Source organism: Periplaneta americana, chromosome 3 (assembly GCF_040183065.1).
Source record: "Periplaneta americana isolate PAMFEO1 chromosome 3, P.americana_PAMFEO1_priV1, whole genome shotgun sequence".
NCBI classification, from domain to species: domain Eukaryota; kingdom Metazoa; phylum Arthropoda; class Insecta; order Blattodea; family Blattidae; genus Periplaneta; species Periplaneta americana.
In genome coordinates this window covers 108668864-108696545 of record NC_091119.1, presented here as the reverse complement: position 1 = coordinate 108696545, position 27682 = coordinate 108668864, and the positions used below count along the sequence as shown (strand labels likewise).

The 27682-nt window shown below is 34.7% G+C and overlaps 1 protein-coding gene across 4 annotated transcripts in view; it reads left to right on the top strand.

Annotated features, from left to right (window-relative positions):
- The window catches only part of LOC138696364 (ubiquitin-conjugating enzyme E2 Q1), a 54938-nt gene that overhangs the window by 13156 nt on the left and 14100 nt on the right, over positions 1–27682 (top strand). For 3 of the 4 annotated variants that reach the window (XM_069821221.1, XM_069821223.1, XM_069821224.1), the window contains exons 2-6: positions 11497–11601; positions 15579–15806; positions 19140–19299; positions 24290–24441; positions 27003–27218. In XM_069821221.1, coding sequence (XP_069677322.1) covers positions 11497–11601; positions 15579–15806; positions 19140–19299; positions 24290–24441; positions 27003–27218 — 861 coding nt within the window. The remainder of the gene's footprint in view (positions 1–11496; positions 11602–15578; positions 15807–19139; positions 19300–24289; positions 24442–27002; positions 27219–27682) is intronic. The other variant, XM_069821222.1, reaches the window with a different exon arrangement.

Below are 27682 nucleotides of genomic sequence, written 5' to 3'. Positions count from 1 at the left end.
AAATTTCTGTAGCTACTATGTGGTGTGAATTGTTGGTGAAATGATAATCAAATGAAAAAGACAAGAAACAGCCCTGGAATGAGAATGGCAATATAGGTCTATAATGAAATATTCTAGGCGAAATTGCCACATTCTACAGAATGAGTCATACATACGGGACTGACACTCCTGCCATCTCTGAGCACTACAGTTTGGCAAGCAGGCCACCAGTTCTTGCAGATAAAATTTTTGCTGGTATAACTAATGAATTATTTATTTAGGAGAATATAATCTTACCTGAAATTCAGAACAGTTGCTCAAAATGTCCACTACATTCTGCACACATTACAGCAATATATGAAGTTCTGGGACACACTCTGGCAGAGTTCATCCTCATTAACATTGCATATTAGCTGTGTTATTTCATCTTTAATGATACTTATTAAATAATTTAAGAACATAGTGTTTCATCAGTAGTCGTGTAATCTCCAGAAAGTGCTGCAAAAAATTGCATAAACACAACTCGTATCTCCTCCTTTTAGTATTTTCCAACTAGGAAAATCCATTGCAGCACTTGTGTATCTAACAGTGAAAACACGTATTTCTCAGTTACAGTTCAGAGAGCTGACTAACTAAAATTGACGAGTGTAAAGTGTTGGCAGAATTGTGTCACCATCAGAGTGCAGTAACTGATAAGGAGAACCCTCACATTGTTTTTTGGGCCAGACTTAAAGCACATCTAAGTTACTGGCATCTTACCAAGCTGCAAGATTGCTGTGTGACAAGTAGTGCATTGGGTTTTCCCAACATGTAAAGTATGTAATGGATATTCTGAGCAACTGCTCTGAAATTTAGTCAAAGTTCTGTCCCTTTCCTTAGATAAGTAATAAACCAGTTATGCGAAAGTTCACTCTCCAGACTGTAGAGCAGTGAAATGGTAATGTTATCCACGAGAGCTGGTGATTTAGCCTACTTGTCAGACTATAGTGCTGACAGATGACAGGAATGCTAGTTTTGACTCGACCTATGTATTGTTAAAAACTGAGATGATTTACCTTATTATCCCTTTGGTGATCAAATATAATCCAAGTGGCTAAGTTTCTTTTGGTTTTATATGTGGTAGAGTAGGGAATCTCAAACTTTTTTGGCTAGCATACTTAATAGTATAAAAGTATTTGATTTATCCATGTTGAATCTTTCGTACACTACTTTCAACACTTTTGCTTAAATGGCAATCTTACTCGTATTAATTTGTGTACCTCGTTTTAATCGTGACAACGTTTTTTAGTTCTTTAAGCATTCTGATTATTGTATAGTCTCTGTTCTGTAAAGAATTTTAGATAAGGGCGCAAATAGCCATAGATGCTGACGCGCCCTTTTTAAACCCCACTAACTAACTACTCGTGTTAATTATGTAAGCATGTGTGGCTTACAGCTGTTTCGGTGTTACTTGACACCATCCTCAGAGCCTACTCGATCTCGGTGCTATCTCAACTTCGCTGCCTGTTGTGTGGGTGTGTTCGTGTGATGAAGAGTTATGTCAAATAGTGTGTGTGTTCTGAAATTGATCTGTGTGTTGAGAATTTGATTAGGGAGTGTTTTAGTGTGTCTGTATATTTCATATTGTTCTAGTGTGTTGAGTTTTTTGTTTTTGGGTTGTATGTGTAGGATTTCCAGTCTGTATTTATGTTATTAATAATAATAATAATAATAATAATAATAATTTATTTAACCTGGCAGAGTTAAGGTCATACGGCCTTCTCTAACACTCAACCAGGAGTAAAGACTGCGTTACAAAAACACTACAAATTTACAAATTACACTACAATTTTACACACAAAACTGAATTTATGTTATTGTATGTGTGGTTAGCATTAGTTATTTGTTCGGCATATGTGGATGTATTGTTTCCTCTGGCTATTGCTTTAATGTGTTCTTTGTATCGAGTTTGGAATGATCTGCCTGTCTGTCCAATGTAGAAACTGTCGCAACTATTGCATGTGAGTTTGTATACGCCTGTGTGGTTGTATTTATTTGTTTGTGTTGTTTGTGTGTTGAGATGTCTTTGTAGTGTGTTTTATGTTCTGTATGCTATGTTGTATTTCTGTTTTCTGAATGAGGATGTGATCTTGTGTGTGTTTTTGTTTTCGTATGTTAGTGTGATTTATTTCTTGTGTTCTTGTGTGTTTTTGTGTTTGTTGAGTTTTTGTTTTGTCTTCCTTATGATGTTGTCTATTATGTTTGGGTTGTAACCATTTTCTTGTGCTATGTATTTGATTTTGTTCACTTCTTCATTGTAGTGTTGTTGGCTCATGGGTATGTTGAGTAATCTGTGTACCATTGTCCTGAATGCAGCATGTTTGTGTTGTGTGGGGTGATTAGATGTGTTGTGTATGTGTGTGCTGGTGGTGGTTGGTTTTCTGTATATTTTGAAGGTGTGTTTGTTGTCAACTTTTGTTATGGTGATGTCTAGGAAATTTATGGAGTTATTATTTTCAAGTTCCAGTGTGTATTGGAGTTTTGAGTGTATTTTGTTTATGTATTGGTGTAGTTTGTGTATTTGTCGTTTGTTTCCTTTGTATAGTATGAGTATGTCGTCTATGTATCTGTGCCAGTATATTATGTTGTCTGCATATTTGTTGTGTTACAACCCAAACATAATAGACAACATCATAAGGAAGACAAAACAAAAACTTAACACACACAAAACATAACACAAGAAATACATCACACTAACATACGAAAACAAAAACACACACAAGATCGCATCCTCATTCAGAAAACAGAAATACAACAAAGAATACAGAACAGAAAACACACTACAAAGACATCTCAACACACAAACAACACAAACAAATAAATACAACCACACAGGCATATACAAACTCGATACAAAGAACATATTAAAGCAATAATCAGAGGACACAATACATCTACATATGCCGAACAAATAACTAATGCTAACCACACATACAATAACATAAATACAGACATGGAAATCCTACACATACAACCCAAAAACCAAAAACTCAACACACTAGAACAATATGAAATATACAGACACACTAAAACACACCCTAATCAAATTCTCAACACACAGATCAATTTCAGAACACACACACTATTTGACATAACTCTTCATCACACGAACGCACCCACACAACAGGCAGCGAAGTTGAGATAGCGCCGAGATTGAGTAGGCTCTGAGGATGGTGTCAAGTAACACCGAAACAGCTGTAAGCCACACATGCTTACATAATTAACACGTGTAAGATCGCCGTTTAATCAATTATTAGTATTTGATTTAATTAATACTGTATACTTTCACTGTACTATGAAGTAAGATTATTGGCTCATGTTTTCAATGTATTTATAAAATAAGATTCGATAATTAATAATAACAATTTTGAAAATGGTACTTTTATTACCATAACATGCTTTGTTGATATTGAAATTATTGATGTAAAAAAGATATATACTCATTAGAAATACCAAGTACTGTATGTTCATAATCAACTTAGACTGTAGAGAATAAAAATAAAATGTACATTTCAGCAATATCAAATACAATTCTACATTCCATCGTACTTTTTTTAGCAAACGATTACTGGTATGATCTGATATCTATATATATAATTTGAACTGGTAATGGAAATTACGGCAAAACGGCTGAACGGATTTTAATAAATGGCCCCTCATTTTGAAGCTTGGAACCCAAAGTTTTTCGGAAAAGTAGTAGTTTTCAGTGAAATGTCAATTTTCCTACATAATTTTCCAAAATCCATCTTTTGTCAGTTTTGAGAACTAATTTTATCGAATCACGGCCGACTTGATTGAATTTCGGAACAAAACACACACTACAATAAACAATAGGCTATTACACGATGGCCATGACCTGCAGGAATGCCGACATATTTAGAGCTCAATTCAATTTGTTATTAAAAACTCATTCTGCAGTGTATAATAATTTTCTCAGTACAGCTGTGTATTGGATATTCAAATCTACGAAACTTGAGGTGGTTTGATGACATTATCATTAGAAATGAAATATTATTATAGTTAATATCATGATGCATCTATTTTTCATTAATTGTACATAACATTGATGCTATATTGATCACATGAAAGTGAAACGTTTTGAGGTTATGTAAGTAAATGTAGAGAATATCTTAATTTAGATCTTCATTTCTATAATTTACTGAGTGGCTGCTATATATAACTACAAAACTTAAGATAATAATATTGTTATTAAAAATCAAATATTTTTATACTTATTAACCCAGTGGGGTTGGGTTTTTTTCATATACTTAATGGCGGTGTAGTGTAGATATTGATATGTATTATTCTCTTCAGTATTGGCTCGAGAGAGCGGAAAAATTACAGTTCCTAAGGAAAGATCAAAAGGTATTACTTACTGATAAAATAAGAGGCCTAGAAAATTTTGTAGTCTCCAGATTATTTCAGCAAGATCTCTTAGTAGAATAAAATGATTTTACGCTCTACATTTCAAGTTCTACATGCAGCAGCTATACGAAAATGCTATTGTTCGAAAGCTTAGCAAACCTGACATTTTTTTAACTTTCGCCTACAATCCACAATGACCTGAAATAGCTACTGCTATCGTCCTGACATTGATACTTGCGTTTTCGCGTTGAAACTCAAAAACTGAAGTTGGGTAGGTTCAAGAAAAAGTATTTGGCCTAAAAAAATCCATTCAGAGTATGTTTCATTATTATGGAAGGCAAATAACTATCAAAAAGACAAATATTCTTCATTGAAAATAAATCTGAAAAATTTTTATTTGAACGTCTAATTAACTTAGTTTGCAGCAGCATTTGCTGCACAAGCCACTAGTAGGCTATAATGAGAAATTGATGTTTTAATGGAGAAAAAAAAATCTGTAGTAGGCGTAATATTAAATGTTATTAATATTACTAATTAGGTTTTTAAAGTAGCTAATCTTTCAATTTGGTCTAAATTTTTTAACAAAAAAAGGCAATTTTAACAGTAGTGCTTGAACCTGTTGCCAAAACATGGTTTCTTAATGTAGAGTTCAAATTTAATTCTGTATTATATATTTAATTTATTGCTATATTTATTACTTATGTAAATTAATGTAAACGGATAGGCCTATTCCATATTAAAAACATGGTTACAGATATCATGTATGCATCGGGTGTCCAGATTCACATCAATTAAAAACAGGACAGAAAGCTTCAAAAAGGAGGACATTGTTCGAAAAAGGACAAAACATGTATTTAGATTTAGACTTCTTATACATGTAGGTAGTTTAAATTCCGTCAGTATCTATTTTATTACAAAATATTTACAGTATAGATTTAGGCTTATATCATACTATTTAAAAGTATATTAATATCTATTTTATTACAAAATAATTATAAAAAACTTAATAATAATGATTTTACAGTTACGTAGCTACATATCAAAGTCAAGGGCACTATAATTGAATTGATTATTTCGAAAACGTAACATGTGACATTTCGCGCATGTTACTTTTTTTTTTTTTAACCAGAGTGTTCTTTACTCTTTCCTATAACATATCGTTGTTAAAATTCATAAAATAAGGCACATATTTCATCTATAGAAATGGATAAGAAATGGACTTTTAGTTTGGTTAATGTAATAAATGCTACTGACGTAGTTTGCGCAGAACAGTACATGTTACGTTTTCGAAATAACCGATTCATTAAAGAGGACAGATAATATCTATTTAGATTTAAGCTTAGGCTTGTATTATACTTAAAATTATGTCAATAGTCTATATATTTTATTACAGCATAGGTCTACTTATAAGAAAACTTATAATATATATAAAATGAGTTTACAGTTAGCTACATATATGAAAGCAACGACAATAAGAAATAGAAGCAAAAAGAGTAGTGATCATTGGCAAAGAGTATATTCCGTCGTTACTGCTGCCACCTACAGGCAGATTACTTGAGAAAGGTGTCAAATCAGATAATTTCAAAATATCAGGCATATGCCTACAAGTTACGAAAAGGAGGATATTTCTTAATTTTTAAAAGATCCGCCTGGACCCAGGACAAAGGCCTAAAAAGGAGGACATGTCCGAACAAAAGAGGACGTCTGGTCACCGTATGTATGCAAGACCTTTGCATAGTAAGCAGAGTCGGAAAAAAATAAGTTCTTTCGTTTAATCTAGCTGTATTTGGCAATATTAAGAATGCACAATGGGCAGTCAATTTTTTCTAACATCATACTTATTTAATTTTTTAAATCACAGATAAGATATCTAAAAAGAGGAAAACAAAAATTATCTAAACATGTTCGTACTTTTATTTTGCACAAAATAAATTGATGACATAAGCTAATATCTATTGCACTCATCTTCCCTGGTATGCAATTGAAATTGATTAGTATTTCAGTTTAAAATTATCCAAATTAGTTTCACTGTTGAACACTAAACAGGAAATCCAATTTTTATACTGCCTTCTTGTACCCAATCTGTTTCTAAATTTTACAATAAACTATTCCAAATGCACAGATAAAATAGAAAAAATGCACAGATCATTAGCAGAGGATATCTTAACTGTGAATAACTGTATACTGATGTTCAAAGGTATCTGATCCTACTAATAGATAGTGATCAATAATTTGTTGGTGTAAGTGTGACTTACTTAGTTATTACTTCTGTGAATAGATGGCCAATAGTACATAAATATACCCGCATTATTGAATTCAATTTTTCATATCATTCGACTGATTGTAAAACAACACTGAGTTTAGCTGAAAACCGATGATATTCTCAATTAAGTTCTTTTACACAATCATAAAATCGTAGGTCAGATATCTTCGAATGTCAGTGTACAGTTATAGAGCACATTTTGTCATATTTTAATTTCATCATCATATATTGTCATTTCTTCTTTCACACCTGGTGCAGAAAGACCTTTTAGAATCATGGTGATTAACAACGAATTTTAAAACCATTGTCTATGGAGAAATTGCTGAATAATGTTATATACTTTTTTCTTCTATTAAGGATCATTTATTTATTTCCCCTTCTCTTGGGAAAGAGGTGTAATGGAATTATGGCCATCTCGTATCTTTTTATATGCTGGACATTGACAGTAACAATCTTCATTAATTATTTCCATGCAATAATTGATGCTGAGATGGTGCACTTTTTCTGTTGTACTTTGTCCATGCTAATGAAGTGGGACTGGGCAGTAACAGAGTAACTTCGTTTCTTTTCAAACTCACATTGAAGACTTGAAATTCTTGTCAATCACAAGATTTTCTTCACATACTTTTAGTATAAAAGGCCAATTGCTGATGTAAGACTTGAGACAGTCTACCATTGTATTCGTCCAAAGTCACTAGAGAAGTCTGGTTTAGATCAGACTGGTGCAAATAGACATTGATAGAATAATTGTTCCTGGAGTACTTCTTAACACTGACCACATGTTTTGTAATGTCTGCCATGTAAGGATCGTTACTCAATAGATTCAGAATGCGGAGAGAACAAAAATAAGATCAAAATTCTTATATTCTAAGATTTAGCACGTTTTAGTTACATTTACTGCATTATCTATGACAACAGACTTCGTTTCTGCCTCACAAATATTAATGCTGTTGCCCACCAATTCTGCTTTAAGTGGTTGTGGAAAAATCTCGGAAAAAACTCCAGGCTGGGATCTGTAGTAATGCTGCGAGTAGCTAAGCAGCACATGGAAACACTGTGTGGTATCGCATATTGTTTTGAAGGATAGAAGAAATGAAGACTTAATATGAAGAGTTCAAGTGAATTACTGAGAATAATGCATGTTTGTAGTCTGCAAATTCGAGTAACAATTTAGCACTTTGTTTATTCAATGCATTGTAGGAATTTTTTAATTTATTAAATTTTTTACATTTATGTTACGTATTTTTACGTGTATTTTACATGTCGTGTAGGAATGAATTTTTTATGCATAACACTTCAACCCTGGTGACTGCCCAGCTCTCGGTTGAGGTCTAGCTCTCGGTTGAGGTCCAGCTCTCGGTTGAGGTCCAGCTCTCGGTTGAGGTCCAGCTCTCGGTTGAGCTGTTGTAGGCATTGCTTATGCAGAGAGCTTGATATAGGTGATAGGGCCTATACCACGTACTATTAATGTAAAATACTACTGAATACAAACAGTTTAAACATGTTTTATTCACCAAAATTAGGAAAGTAGATGTTGAAATTTTCTTCTTTCTTTTTTTCAGACATTTGAGAATTGCAGGTGATGTTTTCTCAGATGCTGGTTTTTATTCTTCCAGAATATATGGATTATTTTTGTATGTTTTGTCTTTTAGAGTTCTCCTGAGATGAAAGTCATCAGGGGTTAAGTCAGAGGATCATGAAGGTCACACATTCCTACTGATAATTCTATCCTCGAATACTATTAGGAAGTTCTTTCTTAGAATAAGTCGGCTTTATATGAAATCACAGAATACTATAATTGAAGAAGGAGTGTGCTTTGCATTTTTTCTTGTCTTAAGTTTTTGAGGAATGTTAAGAGACAAAAAGGTACAAAAATGTTCCACATACTCTGAAAGAACTGAAAAATAGTATGTGAGAAAACATACGTGCATTTTTCAAAGTGAACTGTGGTAAGTGATGTCACTTCTTAAACAGATGCAACAAATACTTGGGGTAAGAAGGCAGACAATTTCAGCATTTCCTTTCTTAATTTGGGTGATTGAGTGTTGATATCTATGTTTATTAATATTTTACATTAATAGTTCGTGGTGTGTCGAATTTTATTACTGATACTGCACATCATATCAGTTTTTCTACAGTGCATTTGCAGAGGACTTCACTATGTTCAGCAACTGCAAATTTATATTCCATTTCAACACATTTCTGAGACTGATATACATAAATATTTGTATTACTTCACATTCTTTATCATCTTCAGTTGTGAAGAAACAAAACACTTCTCTGTTTTTTCACTCTTGCCATTTGATCTTCAGCCTTTCGCTCACATTCCTTGCATTTGGTTCACTACCCTTTCTAGAGAACATTTTTTAAGTATGCTATTTCAAAATATTTCCACGCTGAATCTGAATTTTGGTCTGTACCAGACCAATAGTGATTGACTCTTCCTCCTAGACAACAAGACACTTCTTGACATTTAAATTAAGAAGAAGAGAAGAATATTGATTCCTTTTATGAAGGCTGCAAGGAAAAGTGGTCATTTCGCTAGATTATACAGAGACAAAGATAAATGTGGAGATGTTTGATGTGGAATTCTGTTTGGAAAATTTGACCCATACAGAGATAGGGACAATGAAAGAGGAAATAAGGAACATTATAGTGAAACATACGATGGGAGAACTATTTGAAAAATTAGAAGGTGGAGAAATCATCACACAGGAAAGAATAGCAAGCGATGTAATGAATCAGTCAGTGAGTCACATGAACCAGGAAGAGAGGCCAGCGACCAGAGTTATGCATAGCGCAGCAACAGCAGCAGATGAGGATGTCAACAAGCAATTAAAGAAGAAACAAGAGGCTTGTACTAAAATAATGATGACGACATCAGGTAGACAGGGGAGAACAGAAGGACAACATATAGGAGCTGAGAACACCAAAAAGAGTGCAGTGAATCCAGCTGGAAGAACAAATATGGGTCAGCAATTACAAAAGGAATCGAGAGATGAAGATACTGAGATAAGAAGTCAAGATTCTGCAAGAACTGGAAGGGATGAAGTAACATTAGTGACACCGAATAGAGGTATGTCAGTGGGAAGAAGTAAGGGACAGAAAAGTTATATCTTACGAGGTTGGTGCATGAGTGAAAAAACATACGAAAGTGATAAAGTGAAAATAGTATGCATGAGTGACAAAACTTAGGAAAGTGATAAAGTGGAAAGAGTGATAGTGACAGAAAAGACGGTAAGGCAAGGGAATAATAATGAAAAAAGGATAAGATATAAGTAATCAGAGAGTGATAATAAGTAAGTAGTGATACAAATATAATAAAGAAAGTAGGAATGGAAATGTAGTGAAACTGTGGAACTGAAAATATACAGATTAGATTAATGGGAATAAGTGGTCAGTGAATGTTAGTGATTCAAGTAAATAAAAGGTGACAACTATGGAAGAGTTCAACTAATGTAAACAATTTTGGGAACAAGTAATAAGAGGTTGAGAGGAGTGATTGTTTAGTTAAATGATATTTTTTTTAATAAGATAGATAACTAGGAAAGGGAAGGGTAAATAGAAAAAGAAGGGAGGGTAACAGAGGTGAATGACGTAATAGAAAAGTAATCAGGGTCATTTATATGTAATAGCCGGATGTCTAAAAAAGCGTAAGCAATTAAGAAGAAATTGATAATGTATATTAGTCCAACAATGAATAACTGTCAACAACAAGAGATATTAATTCCTTCTTGACTGTAATTAGAAGCAACTGATAATTGATATTAGTCTCAATCAGTCAGTCAGGCATTATGGAGCACGTCAATTTCACAAAATGCCTCCATCCTGTTCTGTGATCAGATCTTTCCAGTTGTCAGTCCGTTTTTCCAGACATTCTCTCGCGATTTCATGGTTCCATTCACTTCATGGTCTTCCCAGAGGTCTCTTTCTGGATATTAGTCTGACATTGAATAATTGCCAGCAACAAGACATAGTAATTTTTTCTTAGCCATTATTAAGAAACAACTTACACTGGATATTAGTCTAACAATGAATAACCGCCAATAAATTATTAAACCTTACAGTAGGTACAAATTCCACATGAACCACTGGCAAGCCATTGATTTAGCGACAATGGAAATTTAGTCCGCTGGCTTTCTTTGTGCTCTGAGTCAGCTACTGTGGCATGACTAAGACATAGACATAGTTATCACGTCTACCCTCTTCTCATAGCATTCTTAGAGATATATACATACATGTGCATTTAATGTTATTGAATACTATTTAAAAACTTAACTGTCACTCAGTTGTTTTTATCCATGCGACTACCCTCGTCGCTGGAGCTACTTTCATCATTGTTCAAATTAATTATTATTCTATCGTCATCATTAGGGTCCAGATTCTTATGTAATTGCATATTACATTCCTTTACTTGTAGACTACTGAAAATGACATGTCAGTGATTTGCGGTTCTGATATGGTTACAATTGAGTTTTATTTTACATATTTTTCCACATTCTTAGTAGGCCTAGCCTACATATTATGTAAAGAATGTAACATTTTTGTACATATTTAGGAGTTATTGGTTTTTTAATTTTTTTTATTAAATGCGTTTTATTTTTCAGAGTAAAGTAATCAATTTTCTTTCATATATACTTGAAGATAAATCCTAATGTGCCTGACCCATAACACTGCCTGGAAGGCCATCTTTTGTTCTCACTAATAGTACACGATACTGGTAAAGAGAGAAGGCCTGGAACTAACGTCATTATGTTCTGTTCACAACTATAGAAAATTCATGAATTGATTTCTTGTAGAATAATTCATCTGAGTGTGTGAAGTTTGTTATTCTTGTTGCTTTGTTTCAGGAAACCTACCCTTCAACACCACCAGTTTGGTTTGCAGAGTCAGAGGAGACAAGTGTAACTAATGCTGTCCAAATTCTTAGTAATACTTCTGGCAGAGACAACCACGTATGTAAAGAAAGCTTTTCCTGCAGTTAACATCTTCAGTAAATTGTTACTAAGCATTAACAGCTTGTTGGTATAGTTCTTTCATAGCCATATTTTCATATAAGTAGCCCTCTTATACTTCCAAGATGGAGACGCTTGATAGAAATAATTACCTCATATCGTAAGGAAATAACATTAGTGAAGATGATGTCTAGTAGAAATTATTTGAGTAGCCCCTATCAGTCAAGGTTAATAATAACAATTATAATAAACCTTGGCTCTACAATCCTTTAAGGACCCAGACCGACCATCCAGCTGCTAACCTCATGTTACTATTCTTTAATATGTTACAAATCTAGAATTTTTTTTAGTAACACCGCTCATATTGATTGTGGCCATTTTCACCTTTGTCTACTTTTTGATGATTATGATGAATCCTGTTCTGAAGTTGGAGCACCCATTAGCCTAAGTTAGATTCTGTTAGCCCCATATGATAGGATGACATATGAGTATGGAAGTAAGCAGGATGGATGAAGATAGTGATGACAGCGAAATGAACCCAGGGTCCAACACCAAAAGTTACTCAGCAGTGTCTGCTCTTAATGGCTTGAGGAAAAACTGCTGAAAAAATCTACTAGGCAACTTGTACCAACCAGAATTTGATCCTGGGCCCCATTAGTTCACAGTCAGACATGCTAACCACTACTCCAAAGTGGTGGACACAAATCTAGAACTATTACACAAATATTTTTATTTTCCTTCCAAAGACAGCTTGCTAGAAACATTTATTGATAATAATAGTTTGTACGGGAAATATATTTGGTAACATTTAACGTAGGCAGATGTGATTGTTTTATTTAGTTTATAACTCTTAAGGAATGTTGATTGGGACGTCCATGGGAAGTTAAGGATCATAGGCTGTTTGTATTATTCCCTACATACTGGTAATGTTATGGTTATCAAAGTAATAACGCAAGTGTAGCCTCTTGTAAGGAAGTGAATATACTGTTTGTCATAGATCGAGACAGTTCATGTCGTACTCCCAAATTATTGTTTTGACCTGTTATAAACATTCAAGGAATTCTGATACTGGTTATTATAGTGTTAGTACATTAAACTTAAAGCAAATCATGGGAAATAATATCAAGAAATTCTGAAGAAATGCCACAATCATCACAAAAACCTATTGTTGCTTTGTTTAGATTGGTGACAGGCCATGACTGTTTATCAAGTTATTTACAAGAATAGGAGTATTCAATACATCTTTCTGCATCCTATACAATACCAATGAAGAAACGAATATAGAACATGTGCAGCCGTAGAGAAAGAAGATATCTTGGTGCAAAAATATTGGGTGCAAGAAGACTAATGGCTTCATTGCCAAACGTCTTGACATTGAACACACATTATCCCCATTTCATTAAGGCAGAATGTGTTAAAGATTGAGGAGCACTAGTCCTATATGGTAGGGATGGTAAGAAAAAGGTTAAAAGAATAGAAAATTTTATAAGTAGAATTGATTATGAGTAAAAAAAGAAAGAATATCACAAAAAGAGAGGGGGAGAGAGAGCGAGAGAGATATTTTATTGTTGCATTCTGTTTATGATAATTGTGGTGATAAAGATAATAAAAAAACATTGACTGACTTCGTGCTAGCATGGCTAAGGAATTTGCAAGAAAATAATTTTTTACATGTGGTCATGTTTAGCTTAGAAAGTTAGAATTTATACAACAGTTATATTACCGGTTGTTCTGTATGGTTGTAAAACTTGGACTCTTACTTTGAGAGAGGAACAGAGATTAAGGGTCTTTGAGAACAAGGTGCTTAGGAAAATATTTGGGGCTAAGAGGGATGAAGTTACCGGAGAATGGAGAAAGTTACACAACACAGAACTGCACGCATTGTATTCTTGGTCCCTTTTCTGAGCAAGATTTATCCAATCTCTACCATCATATCCCATCTCCCTCAAATCCATTTTAATATTATCTTCCCATCTACGTTTCGGCCTCTCCAAAAGTCTTTTTCCCTCCGGCCTTCCAACTAACACTATATGCATTTCTGGATTTAATGTTCCTAATTATGTCAGGTGAAGAATACAATGCGTGCAGTTCTGTGTTGTGTAACTTTCTCCATTCTCCTGTAACTTCATCCTTCTTAACCCCAAATATTTTCCTAAGCACATATTCTCAAACACCCTTAACCTATGTTCCTCTCTGAAAGTGGGAGTCCAAGTTTCACAACCATAAAGAACAACCGGTAATATAACTGTTTTATAAATTCTAACTTTCAGATTTTTTGGCAATAGACTGGATGATAAAAGCTTCTCAACCGAATAATAACAGGCATTTATTCTGTGTTTAATTTCGTTCTGAGTATCATTTATATTTGTTACTGTTGCTCCCAGGTATTTGAATTTTTCCACCTCTTCAAAGGATAAATTTCCAATTTTTATATTACCATTTCGTACAATATTCTGGTCATGAGACATAATCGTATACTCTGTCTTTTCGGGATTTACTTCCAAACCTATCTCTTTACTTGCTTCAAGTAAAATTCCCGTATTTACTTCCAAACCTATCTCTTTACTTGCTTCAAGTAAAATTCCCGTATTTGCCCTAATCGTTTGTGGATTTTCTCCTAACATATTCACGTCATCCGCATAGACAAGCAGGTATGTAACCCATTCAATTCCAAACCCTCTCTGTTATCCTGGACTTTCCTAATGGCATACTCTAGAGCAAAGTTAAAAAGTAAAGGTGATAGTGCATCTTCTTGCTTTAGCCCACAGTGAATTGGAAACACATCTGACAGAAACTGACCTATACGTACTCTGCTTACGTTTCACTGAGACACATTTTAATTAATTGAACTAGTTTCTTGGGAATACCAAATTCAATAAGAATATCATATAAAACTTCTCTCTTAACCCCTGCGTTTTTTTAATTAGCACATTGGTGCAATTTACTGCTGCTAATGCGTGGGTGAATGTGTACCGCTCTTGCCATTCTAACTTTGCATTTTCTAGTGTCTCTGTTGTGGATAGAAACTTAATTGAGTTTTCTGAGCGAAGTCCCAAAATGTATCAGACACCGTACTCCGATCCACACCAATATCCTCTGCCTCACCACTGTGATTACTACCTGGGTCCTCCACATTGTAAGAAAATCTTCATTTTTTTGTTCTACACTGAGAGCCCCACCACGCCTCATAAAAAAGTGTTCCGAGAGATACTGCACATTTTGTCTTTCAAATCGATACAATTCTGTATAATTTTGAACATGAGAATCCCTCCGAATCTTGTACATTTTACTTTTCCTCTTAGCCAACGTCATGAACTCTGCCATTCTACTTTCCAACTTCACTGTCAACTGTTGAAATATCTACGGAGGTAACTCAGAAGTTTTTAAGATCAATCTCAATTGTACAAAATCCATTTAAACTTCTTCCACCTCTCGATTGAGATACATCTCGTTAGTGGAATTCTATTGGACTTCAGTGGTCACAGGTAACAATTGAGACACATGTTTTTATCCACCTGACGGTGAGATTGATCTTGAAATTCTGAGATGCATCTTCAGCCTCACTTTTATCCACATCATCCAATGACTGGCACAATTGAATTTTAAGTATATTTTACATGAAACCCTCTCATTTAGGGACATAATTATTCTATGTATTGAAAGTTTATGGTATAGGACATTCAGCTTTACATTTCAAAGATTTACATTGTAAAGATTTTAACGTCCAGAAAATCCATCACCGATGGCCAGTTTTGAACTATCTGTCCTCGAATCTAATGACATATATGCAATCAGTCAAACACCTAAACGATTTCGTGATTATTTTCTCACACAAAATTGACATTCATTCATATCCAGCCTTTACCATCAACATCAACATGAGTGACCATCTTAAGGTATAGTTCTGTTGTCATGAAATATTGATACCATTAATTTGGTAAGTTGAGGATGGATGTCCTATGCTTGTTTTCCCACAGGTCCTGAACCAAGTTGGTATTCTCTTGCGGGAACTATGTCGACTACACTGCATCCCAGAGCCTCCGGACATTGCCCTGCTCACAATGCCAACTGCAACAGGCTATCGACTTCCAGACCGCCTCGAGGAGGATCGCGATATGGACGACGAAGATGATGACGATGATGAGGAGGGAGAGGAGGATCTTCACCTTGAAATGGATGAAGGCGAGGGTGTTGCTAAGAGTAAGGTGAGCTGTAATACAAATGAGGACATCGCTAATTCTAAACCCTGATGACTGAAACTAATTAAATGAATTGAGTTCTCTATGCGAACACTACTATATTGGGTGAATGGGTACAGTTAGAAGATGAGACACATTGATAACACTGATGGACCATTTGTGTTACAATACAACCAGTGTTGATTTCTCTTCTTCTTTTTGTGGATGATGAATTGGTTGGTAAATTATTTCTGAAATCCTCTTTGAGTAGCGTTCCATGGCGAGTAGATTGCAATGTTACAGATGTTCTGCAGTAGAAGTAGCCTGTACTGCCCTCCCTTATTGAGGGAAGTAAATGTTTGCCCTCCCTTATTGAGGGAAGTAAATGTTTAACGTGTATGACTGTTTTGAACTACCTGTGTTCTACTTGTGGTTACAATCCAGCAGACTAAATGCTATGGGTGAAATTTGACTGAAGTGAACATGCAGCACTTATTCTACTTTCTTGTCTGTCGAACTGTAAGTTGAATTGTAAGTTATTCATATAATTATTTTTAAGATGAGGAGGCGAGACCTGGCATGCGAGCTGTGCAGTATGGGAAAGAATGAGCTATAAGAAAGAGAGTTTATTTAATGATGATTAATATCATACGAATCTACAGACACGAAAGTTCATCTCAGACTAAAACCTGTCTTTCCCCTCCATACTCATTGGTGATACAGCCATGGCACATGATAAGGTCACAGGACAGGTCTTGCCTCCTATACTGAAGCAAGTACTGTAAGTATTATTGTTTGTGTCTTTGTAACATGTTCTCTCTCTTTTAAATAGGTTATTTAGTCCTTATGCCACTCCTTGTTATGTCTCCTAATTAGCGTGAGTTGTATTAATTTTTCTAAGTGAATCATAAAAATCTATTGAAAATCTAAAAGTTTGGAACAGTTTTTTTATTAACCTTAACACTTTATAGGTAACTGATTTATGTAAAAGATCCTATTTCCTTAAAACGAAGTTTTGAAGATACAAGGTCTGTACTGGAGTTGCTTATTTGTAAGAAAAAATTGCTATAGCCTGTTTATGGAAAATTTTCACTTACCTATGACATTACTTATTAATCCATTGAAGGTACCTTGGCTAATGGTTTCACAAAAATAAATTGGTGTTATGAGACTACACATACTTTCTGATTTTACAGTAAATTTCATGTGTTTGCAAAAGTTGAGTTCTTAGTCATGTTAGCAATAATATTGCTATTTATAATTTATTTTCTGAGAGTATATTGGCTAGTTCAGTCTTCTTGGCTGATGTTATACTGCCAGCATTCCATTGTAAGATGTTTAGTTGATTCTGTACCATTAAAGTAGTCCCCGCCCGGAGATCCAATTGGGGGACTATTTTACCTCCGGATAATTTTACCTTAATGGTACTCATTTCATATTGGAGTGAAAAATGGCAAGTTGTAGCTGATTTAAGTGAACACCATATTTTAACGTTTTGGTGGCTACTTCATTCACACACAATCCCTAGAATGTCTGGAGGACCACACCTGCTGTTGGTCGACGGGTCCATTGGACCTAGCTGGGAGATATTGTTGATCACCAGCTTTCCCTCCTTAAGCCACTGGAGGACGATTTTAGTGCCATAGCAGGTCAGCACTAGGAACAGAAAAGTAGAAAGAGGAGGAAGGAAAGGGAAATGAACCCCTAGGCCTCAAATGCTCTAATGCCGTCAGGGTCGAAGAAAGTAAGAGTTCAGGAAAGGGTAAAGAGGGAATTAGGTATTGGATAGAGGAAAATTATACCAAATTCAGTCATTCACTCATCAAGCTGACCAGTGCTGATTGATGAGTAGCCCCTCCCTTTAGTTCAGCTTGTAAAATTATGCTTACTAACAGCTGCACCACGGGAAGGTAGGGATGGGACATTGGGTATTTGTCCAGGTTGGTTCCTTAAAGCCTTCAATGGGAAGGATTAATGGCTCTCCCCCCTGTATCCGACAGATACCCTTTTGCAGCTTCAGTGGCTGGTCATGATAATATCTTTGAAAAACATTGGAGTGCAAGAGGTCAAATGACTTTATTGTCAAACACCTGGCATTAGAAAACAGCAACAACATAATTTATTTTCTAGAAGTGTCATGAAAAAAAAATACATGCATAATTGAAATTGTTTGCCGTTAACCCAAATAAAAATAAATACTAATTTTCCACAAAACTTTTTTTATCCCCCCTCTTCCCCCTCCCCCAGAAAGTGTACTTAAGCTTATGTACTAATTGTGCAATTTAATTAGAATCTCTTCATTTTGTAAAAAATCATATTTTGGAATCACTTTTATTATTTTACCACTTAAAATATGTTAGAAAAATTAAAGAATATTAATGGTTTGTAATGAGATATACTCTTATTCTCTCTTTGGCCAGTCCCAACAGTAGCTTTTTCTGAAAGGAAATTGCTCCTGTTTTCGTCTTTCCTACTTTTCAGACATTAGTGTGCTATGGACATGGCTTCATTGATCCTAGTAAAGATCGACCGTTGGTGTATCTATCTGGCTCAAATTATCTGTGGCGAGTAAGCAGTACAGGTTCTGAGAGTATATAAGTGTTCAGAAAACTAAAGCTTTTACGGAAAAATGGTCCTTGTGTTTTTCTCTGTTTCCATAATGGTTTTGGTTACATTAGTTTTGCATTTGTATAGATGTGTTTTAACTCCTAAAGTTTTCGGTCTGAAGGAGTTTTCAGCTGGAGACCTACCGAAATCTGTATTTAATTGAATATTTTGTTAGAAATTAAATCAGAGGTGCAACAGCCCATGAAGGGCTAAGGCAAACCAGCTGACTGCTGGTCTCACGTCCACGTCCAGAGGTGAACAATCATCCATCCAGTAGCCTACAGAGGTAATGTGTGCTCAGCACGATAATCCCCCCCCCCTTTCAGTCATTATAGCTGATTTCTGAAATTGGATTTCACTATCTAGCTTAGCTCCCCAAATTCATCATGTTGCTGGATAGATACTTGTCCTGTACACTGGCCGACATTTCATGAGAAAATTCCTTCTCAATGAGGACTGGAACCAGCACTCATTCTTTACACGAATTCAGGCATGCTGTTTTAGACCACATCACTATAGTGCAGGATGAACATTTTGTTATTAGCGAAAAATGCTTGCACTTCAGATAGAAAATAACATGAAAAATGAGTTGTTGCGGATTTAACTCTTGTAATTGGAAAGAATAATTTTTATGGAAATACAAGAAAAAGAAAAGAAATGAGTAAATGAATGACATACAGACAAATGAACAAAACACTAATAAAATAAAATAAAAAAGTATGGTTGTTGTTTAAAAGTGATGTGCATTTTCAGATGGATGAAATGGACACGGAACACTTGGCAACACTAGAACGGCTACGACAGAATCAGAGGCAAGATTATCTAAAAGGGTCTGTCTCTGGATCTGTGCAAGCAACTGACAGGCTCATGAAGGAACTACGGGATATTTACAGGTCTGACAGCTTTAAGAAAGGTGAGTATGATAAGAACCATCATAAATTGTGATTTAGAACCCATGAAAATTAAATTGAAGATAGAATCTGAATCTGTCCATACTCTGTTTACTGTTGTTTATTTTCTTTGTTTTCAAGTTCTGTCTAGGTAGCAACTTGATTGTGTTTGTGTTTTCTTATTGCTTCTGCTTATAGTTTGTTGGATGCATTCAAAATCAGTACTTATGTTACAGTTAATAGCTGTATTGTATTTTTTTTTTAGAATGGGATACATTTTCGTTCTCGTCTCTTATTTATGTGATTGTTATTATATCTTATTTGTAATTCATGATGATGGGGATCCTTATTTAATTTCTTATTCATTTCCCTGTTATTTTTTTGCTAAATTTAATTTCATTGCTCTTGTTATAAAGTTACGCATTTTATTTGTCTTTTTCCCCAAGGTGTCTGGCATAGCTTAGGGATTAGCAAATCAAATTCATGCATAACTACTTTTTGGTCATTGGTTCAAATCCCCTTGAGCTAATTGCCTGACTGGGTTTTTTCACGAGGTATTCCCAATTTGTAAAGCTATTTTCAGTTCATCGCATAGCAAATCCTCAGTCTCATCTTTCCTTTAAGTCCACCAGTGCTAAATAACCATGCAGTTGAGAAAGAGTTCTTAAATAACTAATTTATAAAATTCTTCCTCGGGTTTTTATTTTAAAAAATAATATTGTCTAGTAAAAACTACCACTTTTGTTCGGAATATTTGCTTATATATATATATATATATATATTATATTATTCAACTCTTTCGTTAGTAATGTTAAAATTTCTCCATACAAATATTAGAATTGAAAGTTTTTTTTTCATCAATTTATAACTTTATCTTGTCAGATTTTTTTACTACAGCACACAGTGTGCTAAAACGTAAATCTAGCTGGACAAAATTAACAATGAATTGTTATGAAACATTGCATAGACCTTATAGATGGCACATCTTTTTTGTGCACAAACTCTAATTAAGAGGGACTACCCCTTCATAGGGATTGGTTGTAGACAAAATAACTTCTTTCCTATCTAACAGATTTTTAAGAAATATTGTACGGAAGTTACAGGTAGCATATATTTTTGTATACAAACTATATTTACGGTTCCATAAGAGGATCTACTCCTTTAAAGGGAGTGCATTTACACAAAATTAACTTTCCTCCTACGTAACAGTTTTTTGTGGAACTTTTTACAGAAGTTACAGGTAGTATATATTTTTTTCTGTACAAACTCAGATTACATCTGTATGCTACCTGTAGGCTTAATTGTTTTACAAACTTTCATAAAAATATATTATATTGGAGAGAAAGTATTAGTTTTGTCTGAATGCACCATTATATAGGGACAGTTCCTAAATATATTCAGGCTTTGTAGACAAAAAATATATTCTATCTGTAACTTCAGTATAAATTTTCTTAAAAATTTGTTAGATAGGAGAGAAGTTATTAATTTTGTTTATGTACACCCCCTACAAATAGGTAGTTCCTCTTATGGAACTGTAAACATACTTTGTATACAAATATATATGCTACCTGTAACTTCCATACAATATTTCATAAAAAATCTGATAGATAGGAGAAAAGTTATTAATTCTGTTCTGTCTAAATTCACTCACTATAAAGGAGTAGTTTTCTTGTGTAAATGTAATCACAATTTGTACACAACAAATATGTGTCACCTGTAAGGACTGTGCAAGGTTTTATAACAGTCCGTTAAGGTACGGTCACACGTCGCTACTTTTGCAGCGATGCAGTACAAAAAACTGCGCAACTGTCGTACTGTGACATGTGAACAACGGTGCAACCCGAAAAGTAGCTGCTGCCAAACCTGCTGCTCGCTACTTTTTCATGCTGCGTGAAGCTTAAAAGTAGTGACGTGTGTCAGGGTTGCAACCGCAGCATTTTTTATATCAGCTCCTCGGCTGACCCCCTCTGGCACTATAAATTAAGGAGCTAGGTACCCTCAGATATCATTTAACCCTGAAGATGAGGAAGATGAACATCCTCGAAACGTCGGTGGATCACCAACTTATGACCTGGCTGGAAGCCCGAGAAAATTTCGAAGTATTTCAAATGGTTGCTCCATGTTAACTTACTATCGAAAATAACTTCAAGATATCTGGATTCATAAGTCCTAGGAAGGTGTTGGCCATTGTATTGGATATTGAATTCTCTTTCTTTTTTACCAAGTGAAAATATTTGGTAGTTACTTTTGCTTAAATTGAGTGTCATCAAATTTGATGTATTCCATTCATGTAGTTGATTTAGAGCTTTAAGAGCAGAATTTTGAATTTTGTCTCTATGTCTGTAAGATCCGGAAGTCCACAAAACTATATCATGTGCAAATAGTGCTGTTTTCATGTTTGATTCCTCTAATAGGGAGGGTAAGTCATTTATATAAATATTGAATAAAGTTGTGCTGAGGACAGCGCCCTGAGGAGACCTCGATATGTTTGTCTTTAACTAGAAAGTGAGTTATTGAATTTAGTGGCAATGAATCTTTGACTAAGGAATTCTGATATCCATCTGAACATATTGCTGGAGATACCTAATTTCTGGAGTTTTAGTAATAATTTATTTCTCCAAACAGAGTCATATGCTAACTGAAAGTCAATAAATATTGCCAAGGTATCTTCTTTCTTGTTAAATCTATCTTTTATTTCTTGGCCGAGGCGTATGACTTGTTCATTGGTAGAGTGTAGTTGTCGAAAGCCGGCTTGTCTTGGTGATAAAAGATTTTGGGATTCTAAATACCAAGTTAATCTGTTGGAGATCATGGACTCCATGGTTTTTGCTATCATGCTTAACAGTGCTATTGGTCGATAACTATTAACATCATGAGCAGGTTTCCCTTTTTTGTGAATTGGTACAATGATTGCTTTTTTCCATGCTGCAGGAATTGAGGTGTTCCATGATAAATTGAAAATGGATAAAAGTACAGACTTGGCTTTTTCCCCCAGATGATTAAAAAATTCGGAATGAATGTTGTCGGTGCCAGGAAATTTCTTGGTTTTTAAATTTTGTATAGCTATATTTAATTCTTTGGAAGTAAAATTTTGATGAAATATTTCAGGTTTTGTACTAGTAATATTGTTTTTATTATTTTTATGTAATTCTCTTTTGATAAATTTGTCAGTTTTTTTGATATTGGGATGTAATCTGTGAGAGTTTGAGTAGTGTTTATTAAATGCGTTTGCTATATCTCTACTATCTGTTAGTGTTTTGTTATTATGAATAATAGGTTGGCTAGTATTTTCCTGTGTAGTGTAAATAATGTTGCAGGCCTAAAACACTCATACAGTGATTAGAAACTTCCTTATTCCATGAGTCTTTTCTGCCATTAAGCCAAACATGGAACAGTTGCTGCCATGTTACCGTATGCATCACCACTGAAAAAAATTAAATTACTGATAAATGTGCAAGAACGTGCAAACTTCAAAACATGATTCAACACTCTAAATGATACTGCATTAAATAGTAAAAGAATTGTTGTAACCGGATGTGACGGGCTATACTAAAACTCACATTATATGGAGAACTTTAAAGAAATTATTCAGCTTCCTTCTAATGTACAGTACTTCTTATCACTTTTACTGTAATAGTTTTCTGGGAAATTTGCACCGGTGCCATGTGTTATACTGCATTACTTATACACATATGTACTTATATACATATACATGCTTCAGCCATGTGTGGAATATTCTAGTTTCGATTTATAAGTACAAGTGGAGTGGTTGACTCAGCTTACAACATTAAGCATTTTAAGCACTCAGTAATCCAGCACTTCTCTATGCAAGAAATGACCGACTAGCAAGAGTCTGCTGTATTAATAATGGCTGTTTTTTCGTTCATGTACAAATTGTATAATTTCTGTTATGCAAGTGCGTGGTATAGTCTGGGCTCTTAATGCTGTTGCTTGGCAGGAGCCAGCATATTGGTATGCATGAACAACAGCAAGAATCACACAGTAGTATCCTGTACACAGTTACTTTTCACAATAAAAGTACGCCTGTGCTTTCGTTTACAAGTAGAGGAGAGGCATGTTTTCCATTACCATAGATTATATACAGCTAATTTTTATTTGTTCGTTTATACTGTATATATATATATATATGTTTACTTGTACCTATAAGATGAGATTGAAATTTTATAGTTTAATATTATAAGTGAAAGGAAAATAGAGGCAATCCAAGCTCCTGGGCATTAGATTGAACTAGATACAAATAACTGAACGATATTAAACTACGAGATTTAAAACTTTAGCAACAAGGTAATAATATATATATATATATATATATATATATATATATATATATATATATATATATATATATATTTAGGAAGCCATGCAACTATGAAATCTTAGTCAGCATGTAATTGTTATTTACGATTATGTATTGTAATGTGTTATATTACAGTACAAGATGGATAATTGTCAAATGAGGCCTTTATAATTTTGTTTTCAGTAGAGTGATTTGTCATTGTGAGAAGTTTTTTGAGAAAAAAATGAACTTAATGAACTTAAGTTTGAGAAAGGGCCATGAGGAAATAAGTCGCACATTATTTATTTATATATACCGGGTGTAACTCTTACCCCTATTTTTTTTTTAAGTTATACAGTCCTGCACATTACTCATAGACAGTGCCCGCAAATATGAATCTGTGCTCCTTGTGTATCACTTGTGGACGCAGTTTCGTACATACAACTAACTATTCCCTTGTTTATTAAAGTCACCAGTAGAGTATAGGTAAAGCGTCTGGCATGTGTGCAGGGAGATTTCTCTATACGAAGGTCACCAGAATTTCAATGTTACCCGTAAAATTCAGTGTTGCCTACATTCCGAAAAAATATGGTCAAGAGATACAGCCTGTATATATCTTTGTGTGCGCGCGCGCGTGCTGCAATGCTGCAATTGCTAAAGTTGATCTCGAACTTCGGACCTTCCAGTTTGTACATAGCATTTAATATATGTTACAGGGATGTATAGCATTGACTTGGTGAATGATAGTTTGTACGAGTGGAACATCCGACTGATGAGTGTTGATCCAGACTCTCCGTTACATAATGATTTGGTGCTGCTCAAAGAAAAGGAAGGAAAAGATAGCATTTTACTTAACATGACGTTCAAGGTACAGCACTACATATTGAATATCCAATATGGAGAATCTTATCTTTTATTAAGGTGGTTGAAATGTTGTTGTTGTTGTTATTATTATTATTATTATTATTATTATTATTATTATTATTATTATTATTATTATTATTATTATATACCAATAAAGTAAGCTATGTGAGAGTAAACTAATTTAGGAAAGAACTTGCAAGTAGTATAAACACAATTTATTATAACAATATCATTATGGGTAAATAAAGTAGAATAACAAATGTCGAGAAAGTCATTAAAATAGTTTTTGTAAAGGGTTGGAGAATATGGTGACCCTGAAGTTCACGCTCGAAATCTGTTTGTCTTTATTGTTGGTTCCATAGTTCGTTCATTTAACTTTTTATGATTAACTTGAGATATAGATTGCAAAAGACAGTATATTTGATATTTCTATTTCATCAGCTTTTTCATTTCCGAAAACACTTACGTGGCATCGAACCCAAGGTGCGTAGGGGAGTTGTTAATGGGCTGTCTAATCACTACAACAAGGATTGTGTTGTACTTACTATTTACCAATTGTAACACCTCTTCTTCTTCTTTTCAGTTCTTACTGAACAAGCATATATCTAATTATTTTGAGTGCTCCATTTTATAGCTGCTTTGATAGCACTCTCCGAACATTGAGGTGCCAGTTTGAACCAAGCTGAGTAAATTTCTTTTCATATCAAGAACCATTTGTGTAAATCAGCAGTGACCAAATTAATTTACATTGTGATAAAAGTGTCATACAGGGTGAGCCAATGAAATGGGCGATTATAAATATTTATTGTTTTTGGTCACATTCATTTATTTTAATTGTTGCCAGTAAAAATTGATCCTTCATTGTATAGCATTTAGTTAATAATGAAGTGTTGAATGGGTGCACATCGATTGTTTCGAAAGTGTTGGATAGGTACACAATGTGCATTTGCTAGTAAGCATATTACAAGCCCTCTGCAGTGGTCAGACCTTCAGCCTAGTTTGGATTCGAATCCCGGTCAGGCCTGGGAATTTTTAATTGAAAATCCTTAGTGACACTTCTGGTGTATAAGGTTGTAGTTGCACTTTTTTCTCAGGGTTCTCCCATTTCCCCATATTAGGCATTACATCATTTTGTCAACATTTCTCCATTTCATAATCATTCCATAGCATTCCACTATGGCAACATATGAAGGGGCTAGCTTAGGGACGAGGGGGTTGTCTGCTCTAACCCTGGGTACACAGCGAACCTTAGTGTAGTCAGCCAGTGGGTTTGGGAATGTGCCTAGCTTGAGAGTGCCACTGCTTCCAAAAATTCCATTCCAAGCATATTACAAAAATGAAGATAGTTTTGTGGCTGTACAACAGCAACAGCTGTTTCAACATCATTATAATATCTATTGCAATCAAGTGTTACCATTAACCCATATCATTAAAATGTGAATGCAGAATTTTGAAGAAACTGGATCTATGTTGAAGAAGCCTTCAAGTAAACAAAAAACTGTACATACTCCCAGAAACATGAACACTGTGAGAGCTGCTGTGCTGCATAACCCTAAGCTTTCTGTCCAAACGATTCTTCATAAGGATTTGCACATGTATTCATACAAAATTCAAGTAATGCAAATGTTACAAGATGCTGATTAAGTCGACTGTATGACTTTCTTCTTCTTTTATCGTTACATTAGAGTGATAGGTACGAGTGATTGAAGAAATTTTGTCTCCTCAAATTGTGATGAAATCTGAAATCAATCCAGACACATGGTTCCAACAGACTGGATTGCCACTCACAGAATCGGTGTTTCCAGACTATGATCTGAGAGATTGCCAGATTTATCAGCTTGCAGTTTCTTCTTGTGGGGATATTTGAAGAGTAAGGTGTTCGGTGATTGACTCCAAAGAAACTTCGAAGAACTCTAGGAAAGAATTCATAATTAGTTGGTGGAATTATTTATATCCATTGTTAAAGTGGTCATATTTTGAAGAAACCCTGATGGAACAATAAAAACATTTTAATTTTTTCAGTTCACTTAGTTTTGATATTCAGTGTTTCACTTTTCACTTGGTACGAATATCACCTTTTAACTATGTTTTTCTGTTATTTCGTCAAACCTCTTTCACACCTTTGTTGACTGGTCTTGACATTCTGTGGAAGGATTGTGTTACATTAGAGCTCTACCTGCTTCAACGATGCTTGTCCATTAACAGAATTTGCCCTTATAGTCCCTGCCATTGTTGTCTTTGACATTTGAGCATTAGCTAATAATAATAGCAGGTGTAACACGAAAACAAACGAGTTTGGAGGCTAAATTAGCTGCATTTAGTGATTCGGATATAGGATAGTAGCAGACTGAAGTGGCTGAAAAGTGTCATCATTTGCAACATTCATAAAGAAACAGAAGCAAAAGGACAGTGTTGCAAGTGATAAAATTAATCCTGACGTGATAATCTGGGATTGGAAAATTTATCCTTTATGGCATGTATCATGGTAAATGCAGTAGCGCGTAGAGACAAAGTACAAACTATATGCTTCCTCACAGGATTTTCATTTTTTGTCTGTTCTGAAAGGAAACGTATCCTTTTGAGCCACCATTTGTGCGTGTGGTCCATCCAATCATCTCTGGTGGTTACGTGTTGGTGGGTGGAGCCATTTGTATGGAACTTCTTACAAAGCAGGGCTGGAGCTCAGCATACACGGTAGAAGCTGTCATCATGCAGATAGCTGCCACGTTAGTGAAAGGCAAGGCGCGGATCCAGTTTGGTGCCGCCAAGGTTTGTAACCAGGTACTGTATGCCACACACGCTTTCTCTGCAGCCTCCAAGTGCTCCGTCCATAGTTATGTTCTTGTGCATACTGCTGTAAAACTACCAAATTTTGAAAATTTCTTTGAAGTACAAATGTTTGTTCTGATTTTAGTTTTGATATGTTATATGTCGCAGGTGAAATTGATCATTTCTTCAGATGTTTATAAAAGTATATTACATTTTCATAGTTTCGCATATAATAAAATGTAAATTTTTCCATACTGTGTATGTTATCTGGTCAAAACTTATCACTGCCATCTGCATTGTGAGTAGCAAGCCTTATTGCAAGTTTCCATCCATGGTGAGCATTGTCTGTGGACAGTTGCAAGCAGTACTTGCTATGTCACTATGTAACGAGCTATATTTGAAAGTTACTGGTTATGCAAATATATACTCTGGTTAATTCATAATTACAGTCTTGCCAGCGGTACTTCTGTCTGCTT